At 31.9% G+C, this 21,248-nt stretch overlaps 3 protein-coding genes across 3 annotated transcripts; all 3 read right to left on the reverse strand.

The window, feature by feature from the left end:
* Positions 1-1,974: 1,974 nt before the first annotated feature.
* Positions 1,975-8,256, reverse strand: LOC126653463 (NAD-capped RNA hydrolase DXO1). Its single transcript, XM_050347362.2, has 13 exons — positions 7,809-8,256; positions 6,747-6,988; positions 6,309-6,374; positions 6,115-6,193; positions 5,885-5,964; positions 5,763-5,786; positions 4,642-4,766; positions 4,153-4,369; positions 4,008-4,061; positions 3,726-3,772; positions 3,327-3,411; positions 2,748-2,811; positions 1,975-2,229 (listed from the first exon to the last, which is right to left on the reverse strand). Exons 1-13 carry the CDS (start codon positions 8,212-8,214, stop codon positions 2,126-2,128), a joined length of 1,593 nt encoding a protein of 530 aa, XP_050203319.1. The 5' UTR covers positions 8,215-8,256; the 3' UTR covers positions 1,975-2,125.
* A 1,374-nt stretch (positions 8,257-9,630) lies between these two features.
* Positions 9,631-14,976, reverse strand: LOC126687117 (uncharacterized). Its single transcript, XM_050381498.2, has 6 exons — positions 14,769-14,976; positions 14,184-14,623; positions 13,499-13,693; positions 13,082-13,111; positions 11,361-12,470; positions 9,631-10,402 (listed from the first exon to the last, which is right to left on the reverse strand). Exons 2-6 carry the CDS (start codon positions 14,613-14,615, stop codon positions 9,851-9,853), a joined length of 2,319 nt encoding a protein of 772 aa, XP_050237455.1. The 5' UTR covers positions 14,616-14,623; positions 14,769-14,976; the 3' UTR covers positions 9,631-9,850.
* Positions 14,977-16,525: 1,549 nt separating this feature from the next.
* Positions 16,526-20,145, reverse strand: LOC126653980 (calcineurin B-like protein 4). Its single transcript, XM_050347984.2, has 9 exons — positions 19,659-20,145; positions 18,960-19,120; positions 18,741-18,823; positions 18,578-18,637; positions 18,058-18,166; positions 17,915-17,967; positions 17,664-17,744; positions 17,471-17,583; positions 16,526-17,024 (listed from the first exon to the last, which is right to left on the reverse strand). Exons 2-9 carry the CDS (start codon positions 19,051-19,053, stop codon positions 16,961-16,963), a joined length of 657 nt encoding a protein of 218 aa, XP_050203941.1. The 5' UTR covers positions 19,054-19,120; positions 19,659-20,145; the 3' UTR covers positions 16,526-16,960.
* Positions 20,146-21,248: the final 1,103 nt, after the last annotated feature.

Consider the following 21,248-nt stretch of genomic DNA (forward strand, 5'->3'; position numbering starts at 1 on the left):
ATTAAATAATTTAATAATAAATTAGTATGATGATTTAGTTTTTTTCTTATTTACAAAATTTTATATTCAAATTAATTATGAAATTATTAATTTGTAAAGTGATTAGAGAAAATAAATATTTGATGATTTATATTATACTAATCACTATACTAATATTGTTTTGATAACTTTAAATTTTATAATATTTTTTAAATGTAATTTAAATGATTGTACAATTATGTTTGTGGCACATATATGATATATTTTTAAATTGTTAAAAGAATATCAAATACAAATATACAATTTTCATACATATTTTTCTATGGGTTAATTCCTAAAAAAATCACGAACTTTACACGAGGTTTCATTTTAATCATGACCTTTAAAAGTTGCCATTTAAAGGCACGAACTTTTATATTGTTTCAAATTCATCATTTCAGTGTATTTTTATTGACTAAATTTTTCATTAAATTATTAATGAAAGACCCAAATTATTAATCAACATCAAATCTTATTATATTTCGATTAGAGTATTTAGGATTAGAAATTTTTAATCAGATAAAATACACCGAATTTTACTTTGGTGATAGATTTGAAATAAAATGAAAGTTTGTGCCTTTAAATGTCAACTTTTAAAGGTCATGATTAAAATGAAACTTCGTGTAAAGTTCGTGATTTTTTTAGAAATTAACCCTTTTTCTATTAAAATAGTTTTTTTAATGCAAAGAAAATTATAACTACAATAAATGTATCTAAAATGCATCAAATATGCATCCAAAATATATTTATGAAGCTCTGACACTGACGTGCTGAAATTTTTGTCGAAGTAAGTTGATGCTGACGTGTTTACAAGATTGATGCATGACATGTGTCATTGTTTTATTGGAAATTACAAATGAGAAGCAAAAAATATGTTGAGTAGTTCTTTTAAAATATTTGAACGTGTTTAGTATATTTTTTTAATTTTTTCTTTATAAACCATAATTCCCTGTATATGTTTTTCTTTGTATTAAGAGACAATAAACAAACTCTCTCATCTCGCTGCAATAATTTAAATCACATTTTTTTCATTGAGAACTCTTACATACAAATGTCATTGGTTTCTATCTAATTCTTATTTTTAAAATATGAAAGTATAAAATTCAAATATAACTCTTTAAAATTTCTGATTTTAATATAATACTTTTGCAATTTTATTGTCATGCTATACATCCCTAAAACAAAAATCATATGATTAATATTAAAAATAATATTCCTGGTTTTAGTAATCTCCGCATCAAATTACAATGAACCGTTAAAACCAAATTTTCAAACCGAACTGTAGTAAAAAATAGAATTCCAGAATAAAAATTCCATTTTAGAAATTTTCAATTTTTCCTACAATTTCAAATTTTGTTAATCTCCGAATATTCCAAACCGTGCACACATGATAGATGAGTTGTGTTATGGATAAATTTAACCAAACTATTTTTGGTTGCGTTATTAGATTTAGCAAAGTAATCGTCTGATAAAACAGGAAGGTGTTGATAGCTAAACCCGAAACCACCACCTCACCTCTTCAAAGTTTTGAATTCGGACCGGAGTTTACCGGATGCAGAGAGTTTCATTGTCGGTTCGGACCGGAGTTTATCAGATGCAGAGAGTTTCATTGTCGATTCGCTCTTATTTATTAGCCAATATAGAATAAGTACAATTCAATTGTAGCTAACTATACAAATATATAAAAAGAACATTGTTTTCAATATTTTTCATTTATGTAAAATTATGTTGCAATTGACAAAATTATAAAATTTGCTCATAAATAAAAAAAAAATTATCAACTGCAATTAAAATATACTTGTCAAAATTGATGTTTTTTAAAAGTTACAATATAAATGAAAAAAAATTAAAAAGATGAAGTGCTTTTGAGTAAGCCTGAACAAAATACACATCAGCTCAAAAGAAAAGAAAAAGAACTAAAGCACACAAAAAAAAATCTTCAAATTACAGTTCTAGTGCAGTAAAATCTTCCTTCAATTAATAAGCTAAATTTCCCATGGTAAAAGTACTTGTGGTAACACAGGCCTGTGGCATTTCAGACATTTCAATAAACTAGAGAAGCTTACAGGCTTGTGAGTCTATGTTCTATTAATTTAAACAAAACGTTTTATAATTGCAAAACATGGTTAGTAATTGCATCTGGACAAGATTGACCTTGAAGAAGCTCTAACCGTGTGAAAGGCGGAGCGAACTGCAAAATGTAATCTTCATCTGTATCCAAATCACGAAATAAAATTAATTACTTGGGTTAAACAAGTTCAAAATAAATCGAGTAGAGACTCATTTCCGGTCCTTAAGGTTATGAACCACACTCATATAAGTTAAACTTTAAATATTTTGATAATTTAGTGCATAATTCTCCAAAATACGGTCTATTACATCAATTTTTGTGTGATCTCAGAGGACATGAAAAGCAACCGTGAAGATAATTTAATAACTTATGCCAATTTCAACATATTTGTATATTTTTATTTAGCATCTTAAGTCAATTCCAGCATGATTGTGTTTAATACTTTCACAGTTGCTTTACACGCACTCTAATAATACAAGAGTGGTTGTAGCTAGACTTATTTTAAAAAAGATTGGACTAAATTGTCAAAATAGGTCAAGTTTGATTTGTGCCAGTCTGTCCTACGAGTTCAAGGACCGGAATGACTCAATTTTAAAAATAAATCTGACTAGTTCATCAGAGATTAGGGTAGTTGCCGAAAGAAAAATTACAGACTCACTTTCTTTAACTGTTCCGTAGAGCCAGCATAATACCTCATCAGCAAAGGCCAGGCAGACACCTCCCTGCAAGTTTTACAATGATAATGATAAAAGAAGTAACACCAGATATCTAACTACTGATCCCTTGGCAACACTTGTTTGTATAAGCGATTAAATCAATAAATTTGGTGCCGTTTGATATTATAAAAAGATTTCAGTTTTTCACTATAGTTTAGTTATGGATATGAAAAAAAATCAGTTAATTTCTAGTGTAAACTGAATTGAAATAACCAAACAAACTTGAAAAATCAACCGGACTGACTAATTCGATCCAATTTGAATAACTGAAACTGAACCAAACCGTAACATATTGGTTTAATTTGATTTTGAAAGTAAAAAAAAAGAATCAATTCAATTTTAATATAAACCGAACGAAAAAACCATACATAACCAAAAAATCAACCGAGCTGAAAAAATGAATTGAACCAAATGCACACCCCTACGCGTGTGTGCTTGTGAGGAAAACCACCAGTAAAACACCACTATTAAGAGACGCGTCCTATAAAATTAATGAAACAGTCTACATATCACCACCATACCTGCCAATAGTTCTTCGCTTTTACTCTATTAGTTATATCCTTAGTTGTTAGTCTCTCGGTGCGGACAAGCCGGCCAGAATCATCCCTGCCGAGAAAAAATAAAAACAGTTTTAAGAAGATTAATCCAGAAGCATCATCCTGCAGAGAACAACTAGTTATATCATGGTTAAAGAGAGACAAGGCGTGATGTTGTCAGCTATTGTATTTTACAGGCCGGCATCATAACTCGAATATACCTAATCTGTAACTTTATAGTTCCATCTAATCTCAAATGCAAGTTATTTCAGTCATATGAGAAAGAAAAGATGAACTTTGTGAAATCTGAGAAACCAGCCAAGGCAGCACTAGCAGCAAGGAAGCTAAATTACAATGTCGAAGAAACAGGAATCCACCAATTACCTAAATCCAATAACAATGTAAGGAACACCAGCCAAGAAAGATTGAATCTACAGTACAAAAAATATCCAAGTTAGTCCCTGAGAGAACATTCAAGCAATGAAAAAGACAATTCCAACATTGTTTAATAAACTTATCATGATAGGCGAGCCCACAATATAAAACAAAAATCATTTGAGCTAACATGATTGTAACACAGAAAACCGAAGCTGATATTGTACTAAAAGTAAAGAAGAAATAGTGATAATTGACAAATTGTAGAAATATATGATAACACAAATGTACCCAGAACTTGAGCAATTTCTCTCTCTCAAATTTTTCCTCTGTACGATATTCCAGCTGCACAACAGAGTAAATTAAAACGCTAGTTAAGAAAAGATGCAGTTACCATAGAAACCACCACCAAATTTGTAAAATAGGCATGTAAGACCTCACGGCTTGTCTTTAACTCCACATAGAATCGCTTCCCATCATCAGTTGAATCACAACAATCCATTTCAGCACCCATGAGAATGCGATGAGCTCCTAATTTGGTTTTGAGCACGGAACAGTATTCAATATTGGCATCAACATGGTGTATGCCTTCTCCATCAGCTCGGCTGGGATCTTCAGTGGCTAAGGTCTCAAAACAATATCCCCAGTAACATCTATTTTATTTTTTTAAAGAAACAGATCAAATGAATTAATCTCAATTAAACCATACCAACTAAGAGAACTGCAAACAGATATGAGATGCAAATCACTAATCCATAAGAAGGACTAGCAAAACTAGCTGTCATTCAAAATTTCAATCAGTGGCTTCACTTTCATTTCAGTCTTGAGCTGAACATTTATTAAAAAATAGTTCATATGACATATAGCTTACAAAAGGTGGTCCATCCAAAACTGAAAAACATCTAGATACATGTAAACCTAGTACCTTCGACGATCAATTTCATTTTGTGGCCGCTCAGGTAGTTTATGTACATCAAGATAGACAACCCCGTTTCTTTTATGCACTCCCATTTCCCAAGGCTCATTGCGAATATAAGCAGTTGCCAAAATCTGCAAAGAGTACAGGAAATTATTAAATTCTGAAGATGCTGAAATATTATTAATTAAAAGGAAATTTTCAGTTAACTTACATACAACATCCAAGACTTCAGTTAAAATATAACTTTTGTTCACTTTTGAGAATTACAACAATTTCTTTTACCAAAAATCTGCACCTAGTTTCCATACTTCCTCTGACCTCTACTTTCTCACCCGATTATTCTTAATTCTAAATTTCATAATTATTTGTTATACTTTTATGATTCATGGCATGTTGTTTTAGATGGAAGAACTACGCTAACTTTTTGTTTACATTATTATGTATTTTTCTTTTCTTTAAGTCATGTTTGCATGAAGTATGTAGTTAAAAGAATGTTCATGCTTTACAGCTCAGGTTTTTAGAAACTAACTTAACAGGAGAACACACTAAAAAATTTAATAATTAAATCTACACTCATTGATAAGGATTTTTTCTTTTACTTTTCATCACGAGGAATAAATTGGACGGATGGGATTATAAAAAGATCTTCAACATATGTTTGTATACATAAACAATTATCAAAGGGTTTAGAAGTAATGTACACTGTTATGAAAGAAATTCATGTAACCTCTATCTTAGTGGAATATAAAAGTTTTTGTATAGATATATTTCCCCTCCTACCCATATATACCTAGTTTTAATTCCATAGTAATAATATTATGTTTTGCTCCCCTAAGGAATCCTAAAATATCTTTTCTTTGAAACATTAATACATTTAGTGCCGGTCTTCCAAAATTCCACTTTGCCCATAACAACCACTTGGGACTAAAGACGTTAAATGAATTAATTACAAAAAATTCCAAGTTTCATTTGAGCATATCACTTAAAAGTAGCCAGCAGAATTTGTCTAATATGTTATATGCTAAAGAATATGATGAGCAGCTCAACCATAATGACTCACATTCAAAATTATTGTCATCCGAATTATTCATTAAAAATAAAATAAAATAATGATGCCTAGGAATCACCTTATTAAGATTGTTTCGGAAAGTCTGCAATGATTTGAAAAAAAGAAGAAGATATAAATTAGTTGATAGCCTTCATCAGAAACGTAAACCACAGACAAGACAAAGATAAAAGATACTCTTACCACAAAATGCATATTCTGAAGTGGTATGTTTTTGTCCCTAATGCAACCAAGAAGATCACCAAAACCCTGAGAACCCAAATCTAGTACACAGGATTCAATTAGAATACAATAAAGAACTTCAACTCTCTGATATACAAGAAAAATAACCAAACAACTGAATGAACATGTTCTTGCATCGATTACAATACACATCACGATAAGGATTTATGAAAACAACAGATGAGCCATACCCTTCTTCTCAGTGAAAGTATCAAATCCTTCATTCAGATCAGCTCCAATATCTTCAGAAATGAAACGCTTAAAAAGCCTCTAACAATGTGGAATACAATGATATAATGAGTTACGACAAGCAGAAACAATTATGTAAGAAAGAATTCATGAAAGAATAATGCAACCATCAGAAAGAACCATCCAGAAAGATTACCAGGATGCGATCGTCAAAGTAAACATCACCACCTTCTACACGACTATAGCAACCAAGTTCACATGGCTACAGGAGTAAGATAATACAATATTTAGTACAATTAATAAGTCAACAATGATATACTAGCAATTTTAAATCAGAGAAATGGCTCACCTAGCATGCTAACAATATATTTTATAGACACAATGACACTGCTAATACTAAAAGTAAACCAACAAATCTTTGAATGAAAACAAGATATATCAGCTAATATCTCTAATTAACAAACCCTCAATAAAAAACAATCTAGGTTTTAAAGTCATGCGAAGGGTAACTAAAGTAGGCAAGAGTTGAAAGTTACCGTGCTCTTAAGTCTTATCATGCCAAACACAATCGGTATATAGCTAAAAACAACGACAACAAAAAATGCTATAGATCAAAGAAAACATAGAAACCTACCGCCTGAAAAGCAACCGCTTTCCTCGATAAAGTTTCTTCACTCTTTAAGAACCTTAGGTCAGAAACAAATCGTTCATCACGATGACCATTTGAGAATTTTGAATTATAGCCATAGCCCCCCTGTCTTGGAGGAAATCCAGGTCTAGGAAGGAGGCCAGCTCCTCCTCTATCATTTTGCCAGCGACCACGCCCAAAGCTCCCTCTACCCGGGTTATTGTGGACATTGCGCACAACAGGCAACACTGTCATATAGTTTTGACGGAAAAATGTCAGAAATATAGAGAGAGGTGGACATGCAAGAACAGAATTAGGATTATGCAATTCAATTTATAAGAATTTTACAATGCAAAAGACTTCTCATTCAACAAACAGTCAATTATAAGAATAATTGCATTACAAACATGAAGCTCTCAACCACTTCTCAAGCAAAATGGAAACAAAAACTCGCAAATTACTATGTTGTTCGAACAGCATCATATAAGACCATCAAGACTATTTTCTTCCAAATCTCAAAAGGTCTCTCCCAATTTTAAATGGATAAACTTGTAGTTACAAAACCATTGGCCTAGAAAACAAGTATACATAAGAAGGAAGCTACCTCACTTATATCCTATGTAGCACATAAACGGATACAGGAAAACAGGACAATTGGACACTGATACGGCGAAACGGTATGTTAAAAAATGAAGTTTCTTGTCAGAAATGCCAAGTTTTCGACATATTTCTGGAACATAAAACGTCGATCGACTGAAGTGTCCATTCTAGTCTTCTAGATATCTATTAGCTTAGGTAAATTTCTTGACAGAGTGGCAATCCTCTAGAATGATTACTATAAAAACCAGTTAGCTATGTTCCATTACTTCTTAATTATACCTCAACAGAAAATTCCTACAAGCAAAGCATTTCTTTTATACTTGACAAAGAAATCACCAAAAATCTAATTCACCAAGAACACAACAAACATAAAATATTACTAATCTTTAATTTAAACATTAATCATACATTAGCAGCTAAATAAAATCCACTTCGCAAACTTAAAAAATCAAAATAATTTTTTTTTACCGGGAATAGAAAAACGACTGGTGGCCGGAGTGTTAAGATAATCTTCATTGTCAGAACCAAAAAGGTCTCTATCATCAAAATCATTATAACTATTCTGATTATTTACTTCTTCCGCTTCATCTTCTTCGCCGCTGCTGTCGCTGCCACTTCCACCGCCACCAGCACTACTACTGTCTCCACCGCCACCTCCGCCGCCGCCTCCACCTTCATCGCCGCTATTGTTTGCTGAAGATGATGCCGCCGACGAAGACGATGAACGGGACGATGAGGAGGAGGAGGATGACGACGAGGATGATCGCGACGGCGACGGTGATGATTTACGGCTGTTATTTCCGTTATTGTTTTGTTGATCTTCGTATTCTTCATCGTCTCCGAATAAATCAAGTTGCTGTTCTGCCAAATCCATTCTTCTTCTTAGTTTTCTTTACTCTTCTTCTTTGCTAGGTACTTATTCACATCAAAAATTAAATATTCTATTTAAAAAAAATTACGGCTCAAATTTTTTAAAATTTTCAATTTTAAGTCATTTTTTAAATTTAATTGTTCAAAACTCAAATGAAAAATATTCAAATATTTTTTTTATATTATTCCAACTTATTTTTTATCATTAAAAATTGGAAATATAAGTAAAATATTTGAATATTTTTTCACTTCATTCAAATAAATAGCTATAATTAAAACTGAAATTTAAAAAAAGATTAAAATTAACGGTATTAAAAATTTGAAATAAAAATAAAAGAAACCGAAATGGTTAATTATTTTCAACGATCAAGGCAATTTAAAATAAAAGAAGTATGAATCTAGTAATTTAAGCAATACATTGTTTAGAAAATATGTAATATGCCCCTATGAAATAAATGTATATGATTAATTTTAAGCCGAATATTGTAAAAAGGTCAAATCTTTCACAAAAGTCTTGACCTTTCAATTTTGTCGATTTTGACCAAAAATAGATTATTTGGTTTCACAAAAGTCCTGACCTTTCAATATTTGGCATGCCATATAGGCGTCACATAGACTCCACATAGGTAAATTGAAATCAAATTGAGAGTTGACCACAATTGAAACCAAATAATTTGTTTTTGGCCAAAATCGACAAAATTGAAAGGTCATGACTTTTGTGAAATTTTTATGAAAGGTTTGACCTAACTTTTATGAAAGGTTTGGCCTTTATTTTATCTTAATTTAAAATTGGTTTCTTTTAATTTGAGATATAAATTTAAATATTCAAATCAGAATGTAAAAAAATCAGACCAAGCTAAACCGATAAATTTTATTCGGTTTGATATTATAAAAAAAATTGATTCGGTTTTAACTGAAAATAAAAAAACTCGAACTGCAATGTACTTTAGTTTGAAATTTTTGGATTCTTATTGAATTTGGTTTTAATAAAATTAACATTTTAACTCGATTTAGTTATGTAGGATGGTATTTAGTATGATTTCATCAGATTTTTAATAGTTTCATGCAGCTTATATGATACAGTTTCAACTTAATTTTATATTTAGTGATGTATTTTAATGGTTAAATGAAAAAATAATAATTTTATAATACTTTAATGCACCAATTGTTAAAATGGAAATATTATCATTCTTAGCAATGACGAAAAAATGATAATTACCGGCAAGCACTAACTCAAATGATATAAGCGCTTGACAAAAAATTGTTGAGATCGTAGGTTCAATATTTTCCACAAACACTCTCCCTTTTCCACTTATAAAAAGAATGGTAATTATTCATCCGAAAATTATAAAATAGACAAAAAAATTGTAAAAAACAAAACAATTATAATGTGATATTTGAAAAATGCAAAAAGACATAATTTGAAAAGAAACTTGTGGCTTAATTGAGAACCCATGACAGAAACTATTACATGGCAAATTATTATGTGAACTTACCTATCTTTTTATACTCTATAAGTAACTTTTTTCCCAAAACAAATTTAAAGAGATTCAAAATAGCTTCTCTATAATTGTAGCATGGCACTAAGTCCTCATTCCGAACAGCTCAAACCGACTATCAATATTTATTTACTTCATAATTCATAAATTCCGCTCTACAAATTCCCAAATTCGTTCTTCCATGTAAACCCGGTCGCTATGTTGCCGCGGCATATGACGCTCATTGGGAAAAATTAGGAGCTCGTATGATTTTCGAGCTGCTACTAGTGCATTAACAAGCCGTGCTGTGTGTCTAAAATGCACATTTTCATCGATCATGCCATGCACTAATAATAACCTACCTTTTAAATTCTGCACATGGTGCATCACTGAGCTTTGCTCATACCGGGAAGGATTCCGGCAAGGCAATCCCATGTACTTCTCCGTATAAAAAGTGTCGTAACCATCCCATGAGGTGACAGGAGCACCAGAGACAGCACAGCAAAACACGTCGGGAAATCTGGCCAGTATCATAGCTGACATATACCCACCGTAGCTCCATCCATACACCCCGATGTGACCGACTTTTGCCAGCCCCTGTTTTATTAGCCATTCAGCTCCTGTAAGCTGATCATCTGCATCAATACCACCAGCATTATACTTGAGACAACCTTCAAACTTCAGTCCTCGTCGTGCAGTTCCTCTATTATCCAACTGTATATATGAAAAAAAAATATTAAACACTTTTCAGAAACCAATATCTAGATACCGTACCCAAACAGAGAATTGTACTACAATGCACGAAAATCTTAAAGAAGCTTCTTTTCTCCGTTTCAGAAACGTTTCCGTTTCTAAAACTCTCAAAAACTTCGGAGCTGTTTTAGTAACTAATAAAAATTAGATATCGGCTTCCTCATATTAGAATACTAGTTTTCTTAAAAAAAGACCAAAGAGTTGCCTATAAATAAATAATAACCTAATAGTTACTTACGAATTTTATTATTTATGTTATTCAAAATCCACAAACAAAAAACTCTTCTTCCTCCTAAAAACACATTCTCTATATTCCATATAATTTTTTTATAATTTGTTATGAGCTTCAATTTTAATTATATTCAATTGATTTTTTTCATCAATTGTCATAAATATATAGTAAATTATTTGCATGAAAAACATATTTTCTTATAAATAGAATTTAATACAAATATAAAACTATATAATTTTAATATTTATACATATATTTCTTTATTTTAATTGTTTACATGTTTTCCTCACGTTTCCGTTTTTTATATTTTGAAAAAAATCATTGCGTCGTTTCCGTTTGACACAGCTCAATAAGTACAGGCTTTATCTAAACATGCAACTTAACCAATATAACAACTTCCTATTAGTTTTGACATTCAACTCCTTGCAAGATTATCTGAATACAAATGAATACGGATTATTAGATGATTGACGCCTAAAACAACACAAATTGAAATTCTAAAAAAAATTATTAATCAGAACTGTGAATTTCCATAGGGAAAATCTCAAATAAAATAACAAATAAGAAATGGGCATTTTAAATGGCAACTGCGATGGACTAATTCAGGATTTAGCATGACAAGAGAACTATTAGACAAGTAAATCAAAACCAAGTTAATGTCACATATAGCTGCAGTCAAATACTAACCTTCCATACTAGAACGCCTTTGCTTCGTAGATATTGAGCTCTCATGTCAACTGTATTTAACCAAGAATCAGAGACATATTGTACACAAGGGCCACCATACACGCTGATCAAGGTTTTGTACGGTGGCGGTCCAAATTTTGTTGTATCAGGCTTATATATAGCACCATAGAGTATGGTCCCATCAGTTGCCTGAACCTGAACTATCTCCGGAGGCTCAAGTTCAAGCCTTTTAAATCGTGGAATGTTGAATGGCTGTTCATATAGAGGCATAACTACACTTCCATCATGCAAGGAGCAAAGTAAAACCCTAGGCGGAAAGTCAAGGGAATCATGGATATCAACAAAATTACGCATGTGGTGATCAATTACGACCACATGTTTCCCCTTACCATGTGTTAATCTCGCTGGGCCCACAAATGTTTTGCTGCCGTCCGGATATAGTTTAGTGCAGTAAAGGTTAGTTTCTAAAGGTCCATCAAGGGTGGCAGTAAAATATACAAGCCCCGCAGCTTCATTTACACCAGCAATTTGCTCAACCATCCATTCGCCTTCGGTGATGGAACCCAAGCAAGTGCCATTTGCATCATGGAGATACAAATGTCTAAATCCTGTTCTCTCACTAGCCCAAATAAACCCGCCCGAGAATTTGGTGACACTTTTATCCAATGGAGTGAAGCAATCGTGTAAATTAACCCATGTATTTTGTTCTTCAACCAACATGACCTTTCTCTGCCCCGTCTTAATATCAAATCCGATGATCTTTAGTTTGCAGTGGGACCTGTTCAAAACCTGTGCCGTGAGAATATCTCCATGCATCCAATTGACTCTGGCCAAATATTCATCCTCATTATCTAGATCTTCTGTTCCTCCGCATACAAGATCCAACCAAGTGATGGGACCACCGGCAACAGAAATTACCCCAAGGCGAACTTTGACATTTGAAGCTCCTGCAAATGGATAGGCGTGGTCTTCCTGTGCGTCTGCTCCAACGAAGCTTTTACCTTGGTGCATTATTCTAAAAAGAGGTATTCCCGATGAATCAACTTGTGTGAAAGCGATTAATTTGCTGTCGAGTGACCACCAGTAGCCGTTCTTCCTATCCATTTCCTCCTGTAATCACAAAAATTCAAGGACATAATAAAGGACCTAATTCCATCCAACGAGATAGAGTAAATAAGAGACCTTTAGATCGCCTGGCTATAATTATTCAAAGAGCCCTTAGATTGGCATCCCAAATGACATGATGAACTCTGAGTAAAAACCTCCAGTCTTGAGTGATGATTATGAATGCTCCATTAATTCTTTGTATCTAGTTCAATCTCAAGTAATAAACTAAATTCCATAGAATTTTTACAGTGCCATGGAGAAAAAAATTAATCATTTTGTTTCCTTAACAACTCTCTTTCTGAATTTTATCGCCCGAAAAATCCCTAAGAGTCTTTCTTGAGGCAAATATACTCCACGACTCAAGAAGTATCAATACATGCCTAAAGCACTTCCAACTAAAATTGCGTAAGAAATAGTAATTCATTGACTTTGAACCAAAAAAAAGGAGGTCAATGAGTATTCTCTTACTTTTATTTTCATCTTCTTCATTTTTATTGGTTTCCTCCGACAGTCTTTATGAGGGTGGGAAAGGGAACTGTTTCCCAGTCATATATTGGACCTAGGCTAATATTAAATGGAAAAAAAAAAACGGAATAATTTGATAGATTGCTCACCTGAGCTATATATTCAGCAAAGCCATGAGTCTGCATGTTATAAATAAAAACGATATTAAAAAAAAAATAACGTGTATTTAGTATTGTTAACAAATAAATATCGATAATTATTGTGGTGTTGGTCCTGCTGGATAATAAGAAATAGTAATGATTTATAAGTAAGACAGTACAAAGTACAAATTAATGCTCAGATTCTCTTTTTCTAATACATCGCCAAGTACAAGAAAAGGTTGTCAGCTTAGAGGAATAAAATCATATAGTCGATGGAAAATAACAATCATAAAAGACAACATGCAACAAATTCCAGTCATTTATCTGATCAAACACAATTTTAGATGAGAATAATGTTAACGGCAAATAACCTCAAATGTTGATAACAAATATGCAATCTTGAACAGACCAGTGACTGAAACTTACCACAGTACTCCCCTGGGCACCAAAAGTTAGTTGTTTTGATTCATTGCATAAGAGATTTAGAACATGCAACTCGCTATCCTTTACATAAGCAAGCAAAGTACCGTCAGGAGATAGATGCGGATCTATAATTGGTGAAAATGGTAAGCTAGAAAGCTTGAGCTCTGGTTTTGACGAGGAAAGTTCCTGGAAATATATCTGCAAAAAGAAAGGGTGTCGAGATATTTAGACAGACACAAAAATAAGATGCTTTTAATCCTAGAACCAAAATTTGGTTAACATGGATTAACAATCCGGGAACATGTACAAATTAAACCCAACTGTCAAGAGAAAAAATGGTCAACAATTAGATTGTTTCAAGGGTCAAGCTTACAAGGACATGGTGAAGTAAGAATAATGTGCACGCTAAACCCTTGAGGATTGATATAGAAATATAATACAATAGAGTTTAGAAAACTTCATCCAAAGCAGTAAACACAAGATCACAGCAACATTATCAAACACATTGCCACCAACTGCAATATACCAAATAAGATTCCATCCAACCAGAGCATTTTATCCCGTTACATTAATATCCATGCACATTATGCCAACAATTCCGCAAAGAACATGAAGCTAAAACAACAAGACAATAACACTAATCAATTAATCATAATACATAGAACACGAGAAACGATAGCAAACAAACCCCAGCAGGCAATGGCACCATAATGGCTTTCCTTTCCGTACTTGTCTTCACCCATTCATACCGCGTCACCCCCAATCCGCGCTCCCTCGCCCTTTCCCTTCGCAGCTTCTCCTCGGGCGAGATATTGCTCTCATCAAGCCCACCATCAGGAGGACTAAAAAACAGTTCTTGCTTACAAGTCTTGAGATCAAAAGCAAACACCTTTCTATTCAAAGAATCATCCGGACTAAACAAGTAAGTTATAACAGAATCATCAGGGCTGAAACCTATTGAAGTTGGTGCACCATATCCAGGTAATGGTGACTGTACAATTTCCTCAATTGGAAAATGTGTACAGTCATCAGGGGTAGTATTGTCAGTGTCAGTCACAGGCATGTCGTTATTGAATGATCTTAGTCTCTTGAAATTCTTGCTCTCTTCAACTGGTTGCATTACAAACCCTTAAAAAAAACAATACCCAGATGGAAAGATCAAAACTTTGTGCTATAAAGATTAATGATTTGTGAAAATAAAGCATACCCAATTCCAAAATAAACTTAAAATCAAAGAAATAAATTAAAATAATAACTGTTCATATTCATATACCTGGTAACAAACTTGAAGAACTAATTCAGTAGCAGAAAAAGAATCAGGTAGATCCAGTCACATTATATGAATTTGGGATTTAAAGAGAAATTAAGGAATTGGATTCTGTTTGTATTTGTGAATCAGAAGATAAAATGTAAGATTAGAGATGTGTTGTCTTTTGGTTGGTTTTTGGTCTAGTTTTGGCTTGGTAATCGGTCTCTGTTATGAGAATCAATCATTAATTCAAGAGAAAAGGGTCAAATATGCGCTCCATGTTTAGCCTGAGGATTAAGTTGGCCCTCTATGTTAGAAAGGTGTTAGAACACACTTAATGTTTTTTTAAAAGAACTCAAATAACTCTCTTTTTCTAATACCGTTTGAAAATCCGTCGATCCTTATATAGGTGGAATCTGATCTGGCTTTTAGAATCCGAGGTGGTTCAAAAATGCTCTTAATTTGACATTGCGGTTTAAATATACCCTTCATTAATAAAAAGTTCCAAATATACCGTTTATGTATAAAAAGGTTCAAACATATCTTTCATTTTGGTTCAAATACACCCTTTATGTATGAATAGGCTCAAATATCATCAATAAGGGTGAGCAAAACTATCAATCGACCAAACTAATTTTCGGTCAGTTTAATTATAAATTTGAATTTATTAGGTTTAATTTTGATAAAAAAAATGTAGATATTAAATATTTGAATTATCCAAATTAACCTAATAAGCCAAAAATTTATTTTAATTTTTCTTGTATTTTTATCGTTTTAACCAAAAATACCTAATTACCGCTTTATTATGTCAGTTTGATTTTGATTTTCTTCTAATTCGGTCAATTTTGAACATCCAAACTGTTGAAAAAGCTCCATTTTGGAGCTTCTTGTCAATAGTTTAACAAAATTATCCCTATTAAAATATATTTTTTATGATATAAAATTATTTGGATTAATTTCATATACTTTAATCATTTATAAATTTTATAAAATTATTTTATTTATATTATAGTAGCTATAATTAAATTATTTTTTTAAATAATTCATAAATTTATTAAAAATATTTTATAAATAAATTTAAATTAAATGTTGCTTCTTATAAAAAAAATAACTTTAAGTATTTTTTATTTTGTTATATTAAAAATAAAAATAAAAATTAAACCATTTACAAATACAACTGAACCAAACAAAAATTAGGATTCTATCTCTGAAGACCTATGTAGCACGGAAACGGAAACGGGAAACGAAAACGATACGAAACGGACACGGAAAACGGAATTTTTTTAAAATAAAGGACACGAAACGTGGGGGAAACGTGTAAATAAAAAAAATATAAGGATATATTTATAATATTAAAAATTATAAAATGCTATATATATTAAATTTTATTTATATATTTATGCCAATTAATAAAATAAATCAAACATAATTAAATCCAACAAAAATAAGAAAATAAGCTATATTATAGATAAAGTAAATAATAAAAATTGTGGGTAATTGATTCATAAAAATTATTTATTGAGGACTTTTTAGGTTTTTTTATAATTATATAATTTTTTTTTTATTTATGAAAACGGCCCGAAACGTTTCCTTATGAGTTTCTGAGAGTTTTTGAGAGCTTCCGGTTTCTAAAACGTTTTCGAAACGGGACACGCAACTGTGTCGAAGTTTCCGTGCTTCATAGCTGAAGACTGAAGACTTCATATTATGTCCCAAATTCTTGTGAAAATTGGATTCCATTTCTAATTCCATGATTTGAATGGCAGTAGCATTTCAGGAAATGGCTCCAAAAAAAACATTATAAATTTATTAGAAAACTATTCCCATTACATACAGAAAATTATTTTGAAAACTACAAGCACAAGCTTGTACACAGACCTATGTCCAAAAATAGATTAATCTCTAACAAAAATATACACTTCTTTGTAAAACAAAAGCAACCGAAGGTATACATTTCAAAACTCTCACCACAAAACTTCAGTTGCTTCGATGCAAATTGTCGATGATGAATCATATGCAAAGGTATCAAGTTCGAACTTGCAGACCGGACCTAGCTGCATTTTAAGAGAGTAGTAACTCGTGTTTTTCTAGCTCTTGCAGCTCTACTTCTGGAAAGAATACTGCGCTGATTCGAACTGTTATTGAACAAATCTTAACAGAAGTGTTTCGTCGTGATATAAGACGTGATTGACTATTCTTATGATGCATCATTAAACCTAGATTTCAGTATCTTCAACTTCAGAACTCAGAACAAAGCTGGGGAATGCCATTGTTATATCCCTGTAGGACATGAAAATATATCTTTTAGGTTGTCGAGTAAAAGATTATGTTGTCCATGTAAATAGAAATTCACCGAAGCGAAAATTATTCAGTGATTTTCCGTAGTTGATTTGATTACCAAATTATAAAAATCTGAAAGTCGGTAACTGTTTTTTTTTAAATATTATAGTTTGGTAACTGCAAATTTTTTTCAACCCCAATGTTGTTACTATATTGACTAGCTATGTTGCACGGATATGGAAACGTTGAAACAGAAAATGCTATAAACGAATAATGGTGAGACGAAAAAAACGGTAAAACACTATTTGTTTTTACAGAAATAGACTATAAATATAAGGTTTTTCAAAAACAAAAACAAAACACCTAAATGTAATATTCAACAAGTTTCCGAGCTATATATTTAACTAGTTCATAATGGCGGAAACAGTTAGAATTTTGCTACTTACTTCAAATATGGAAGTGTCATATTCTTCAAGAGAGATGGATATTTCAACACAAATTCCTTCCACTCTTCTCGATCAATTTTTCCATCGCCTTTTGTATCTGCATCGCTCCAAGTCTGGAAAACATCTTAAGAATCAGTATATAATCAACCAAATAAACATACAGCACCAAAGTTAGACAAGAAGAGCAATATACCTTATCCACAATCATTTCAACCACATCGTCTGACAGTTGAAGCTCTGACTCGTGCAGAAGAGCTGATACCATCTCCTTCAACTATCAAGTAATCCGAAAACAAGATTCAGAACACACAGTTACTGTGTAATTGCAGATTAATACAAAACTTAACTTGCTGTTAATATAATTAACGACCATCTCTGCAGTAAAATTAAGTAAATAGAAATAAAAATGTGCATGATTTTTAGGAATGTAATTTCCGTGCTCACCTCTTCACGTTCGATAAAACCAGTTTGCCTAAGATCATATAATCTGAAAGCAACTGCAATAATGATTCCTCGTTTGTTAGCGCATGATAAGGTTTTACATAGAAGAAAAACAATGAAAATCCAACAAGATAATCAATTCTTACATTCAATCTTGTCTTCAATAGGTGCATTAGGATGAAAGACACCCAATGATCGAACAAATTCTCCGAAGTCAACTACGCCATTGCGCTTGATATCAAATAAATCAAAGATCTACAAACGTGACAAAATAAATGCAGTTTAGAAAGACAGAGAGTCTAAAATGTGAGATTTATCATTTATTAATAAAAAAAGAAAGCCTATTGTAAGGCTTATAACACTAAAACAGAAAAGGCGAAACAATATTTTTTAGAGGAATAAGTTATAAATAGATATAGAGCTTCAGAGTTTCATAAGTATTTTCAGAAACGAAAACGAAACGTTGGACTCAACAAGTTTCCATGAAAAATAAAGTAACACCATGACCAGCTCGAATAAGCCATATCAGCAGAAGTACAGAGATTTTGCATTTTTCAAGCAGAGATGCAAGTATGCAATACAAAATACAAGATAATATTTCTGTAGGAACAGAATGAACTGAACATAAAATTCTATGAAAACAAAAAAAATATCATCCTTACACACCCTATCGGCAAAAAGATTCCTTCTATTTCTGTTCCTGAAAAGAGCCAGCTGAAATTCTTCCTGTACAAAAGTTGCAATGTAGGTGAATGACCATTGACCATAATTGATTCGGACGCAAAACAAGTCAAAACATGCATTCTATCATTCAATTTAGTCGTTATACCTTATGAATAAGCCCATCGCTAGTTATTGAATTGCTTAGTTTCTTATAAAGCTCGTACAAAGCCTCGACTTCACTAACAGTAACTACAAGGGGAAAATATCATACATTTAACAGTCAATCTTCTTGCAAATTTCAAACTATAGAAACAAAGAAATAACGTTGACAGGATATTTCAACGTAGCCATTTAATCAGAAACAATGGAAAGATAGAAAACTCACATGGTGTTTCAGCAGCAAGAACAGTGGGTTCCTCGTATCCTGGTGTGTGTTTGGTCTTCTTTAAGCAGAAGCAACCTCTGAAAGCGACTAACATGATTCACCGGCAAACACTTGATCAAAGTAGGAGGCTCATTCGCAATAGTACTATTCGAAAATTCCAACTGTATGCCAACACCAAATAATTGTAGATTAAATCCATTATTACATCTAACTCTCAAGTCTCAATTATCTGATAGTTATAACAGCAGTTAGAATTATTATTATCACTTTCACTAAAATCACAAAAAAAGATTATAAAAACGTATTCTTGACAAAAGTATTATTAGCCAAATAGCCAACATGACAATTCAAATGAATGATGAACCTAAATTTCTACAGTTTAGATTTGAAGATGACTTAATCCATTTAAACACAAATCTTGAGGCATCAGTCAGTATCAATCAGAACGAAAGTAAAATCATCTTACGAAGAGGAAAGTCAGTTTGGAGAACAATATATGCTCAAGTTCAAACATATCTGATGATCCCGGTGAGTATATAGAACAGCAATAGAAGGAAATGCTTGAATATTACAAGCTTCAAAGAACTGAAGCTGATGAAAACTGTATCTACTATAGCTTCTACTGCACTAGTTTTACACATAAAAAGAAAAAAATCTACTTTTGCTCGAAAACTAATTAATTATCGAATAGTAACCAACCTGAGCAAGCCACTAGGGAAGGCAAATCCAGAGTCAGACTTTTGAAAATGAAGCAGCTACTGCAAGAGAGGACTCAGTTAACACACCAAAATAACCAACTAATTTATATTGTTTTCTCATAAGAGACATAATCATAACATCATCATTACTTATTGTGTGGATCCATATCAATGAGCTTATCAAATCAAAATCAAATTTAAGAAAAAGACATAATAATTATTTATTATTCCAGCTAAAAACAGGCACAACTAATAGTATTATAAATGAAATCCAGCTCTTTAGGACTTGGCCACAAGTTAATTAAAACTCATTAAACATGTCTGTCATCATCATTTTGAAAGCTGCATTCAATATTCAAAGGCATAAGTACAAAAGATATTTGGGAATATTCAAGAGAGCCAACAATATTTAAACTCATAATAACAACATGTCTTATGAAATCAAATATTAAATATCATTGGAAAAGAAATATAGATTTTGGAAGGACTACCATTCTGTAAGCTTAGTCAAACAAATTAATTATATATACACAAAAAATAGGATAATTGTCATAAAAAAATCCCCACCTTTCGCGTTTTTTATGATTTAAGCACACACTATCAAACGTTGCATCTCACATCCCAACCTTTCCAAACTTTTCATCATATAGCTTATTGCTGTCTTAGGCGTTTTTTCTGCAAAGAATGATGTCGTTTTGACCGTTTTGAATGACTAAAACGATATCAGACATTTGGGACGTAAAATGCCAAAAATTAAAGGTTGGAAAGTGGAGTAAGATATTTTGTAAAATGAGCTTAAATTGAAAAAAACGCGAAAAGTAAAGATTGCTTATGATAATAACCCGAAAACATATGTTAGCCCTGTAAAAAGCATTGAAAGCACTTCTTCAACAGAATCAAGCTTCTTTTTGTCAAATTCAGCAAATAAATAATGCAAAGCTTTGTGATTGGCACCTTAGAAAAAAAGAGGACCATATCAAAATCAAAATTCAGAAAAAAGATAACTTTTTTATTGCCAATTTGTCAGCCCAATTGCATGAATAGGATAAGCATAGTAATATAGTACCATTAACTATTCTTGAAAAAACATTGACGGCTCTTATTTACAGGGACCACATTAAAATTAATAAACAGATCAAAATTCCAAAACTTTCTTTTCTTAGCAACCAAACAGAAGGTAAAGGATTAAGCTTTAAGGTAGTGAAAAATGTGAGTTTTTTTTTGTTTTGTTTTTCAGTGTGATTTGAATTGCCTGCCAAACTTAAAGGGCATGGGTCCTAAGGATAAAGTGAATTAAATTCAACATTGGAATTGACAGAGATAAGACATTAAAGGACAATGATCATTAATTTACATACAAACAAATTTTCTATAGGAAGGCTCTCAAATGATCCAACCATTGACAAAAATGGATAAATTAATAAAATTAGCTAAAAGAATTGTGTTTGGTATCTAAGAAAATGCAGAAATGAAAAGGAAACTAAATCACATTAACAAAGAAAACTAGAAAAGAAAAGAGACAAACCTTTTAAAATGTGTATTCTTGCAAACCAAAGCTTTATTTTAAAAGAAAACGAAGAAAGGAAGAGGA

Source organism: Mercurialis annua, linkage group LG6, assembly GCF_937616625.2.
Source record: "Mercurialis annua linkage group LG6, ddMerAnnu1.2, whole genome shotgun sequence".
Taxonomy (NCBI): domain Eukaryota; kingdom Viridiplantae; phylum Streptophyta; class Magnoliopsida; order Malpighiales; family Euphorbiaceae; genus Mercurialis; species Mercurialis annua.

Coding starts and splice junctions, on each gene's coding strand:
- LOC126687117 (XM_050381498.2), bottom strand. CDS start 14,615: ATGCAACCAGTTGAAGAGAGCAAGAATTTCAAGAGACTAAGATCATTC. Junction 13,694..14,183: donor TGGTGCCATTGCCTGCTGGG/GTTTGTTTGCTA, acceptor TTCTTTTTGCAG/ATATATTTCCAGGAACTTTC. Junction 10,403..11,360: donor AAGGCGTTCTAGTATGGAAG/GTTAGTATTTGA, acceptor TCATATATACAG/TTGGATAATAGAGGAACTGC.
- LOC126653980 (XM_050347984.2), bottom strand. CDS start 19,053: ATGTTAGTCGCTTTCAGAGGTTGCTTCTGCTTAAAGAAGACCAAACAC. Junction 18,167..18,577: donor GGAATCTTTTTGCCGATAGG/GTGTGTAAGGAT, acceptor TCACGTTTGTAG/ATCTTTGATTTATTTGATAT. Junction 17,025..17,470: donor ATGACACTTCCATATTTGAA/GTAAGTAGCAAA, acceptor CATGTCCTACAG/GGATATAACAATGGCATTCC.
- LOC126653463 (XM_050347362.2), bottom strand. CDS start 8,214: ATGGATTTGGCAGAACAGCAACTTGATTTATTCGGAGACGATGAAGAA. Junction 4,062..4,152: donor AGTTAAAGACAAGCCGTGAG/GTCTTACATGCC, acceptor TCTGTTGTGCAG/CTGGAATATCGTACAGAGGA. Junction 3,773..4,007: donor AGAAATTGCTCAAGTTCTGG/GTACATTTGTGT, acceptor TTTGTACTGTAG/ATTCAATCTTTCTTGGCTGG.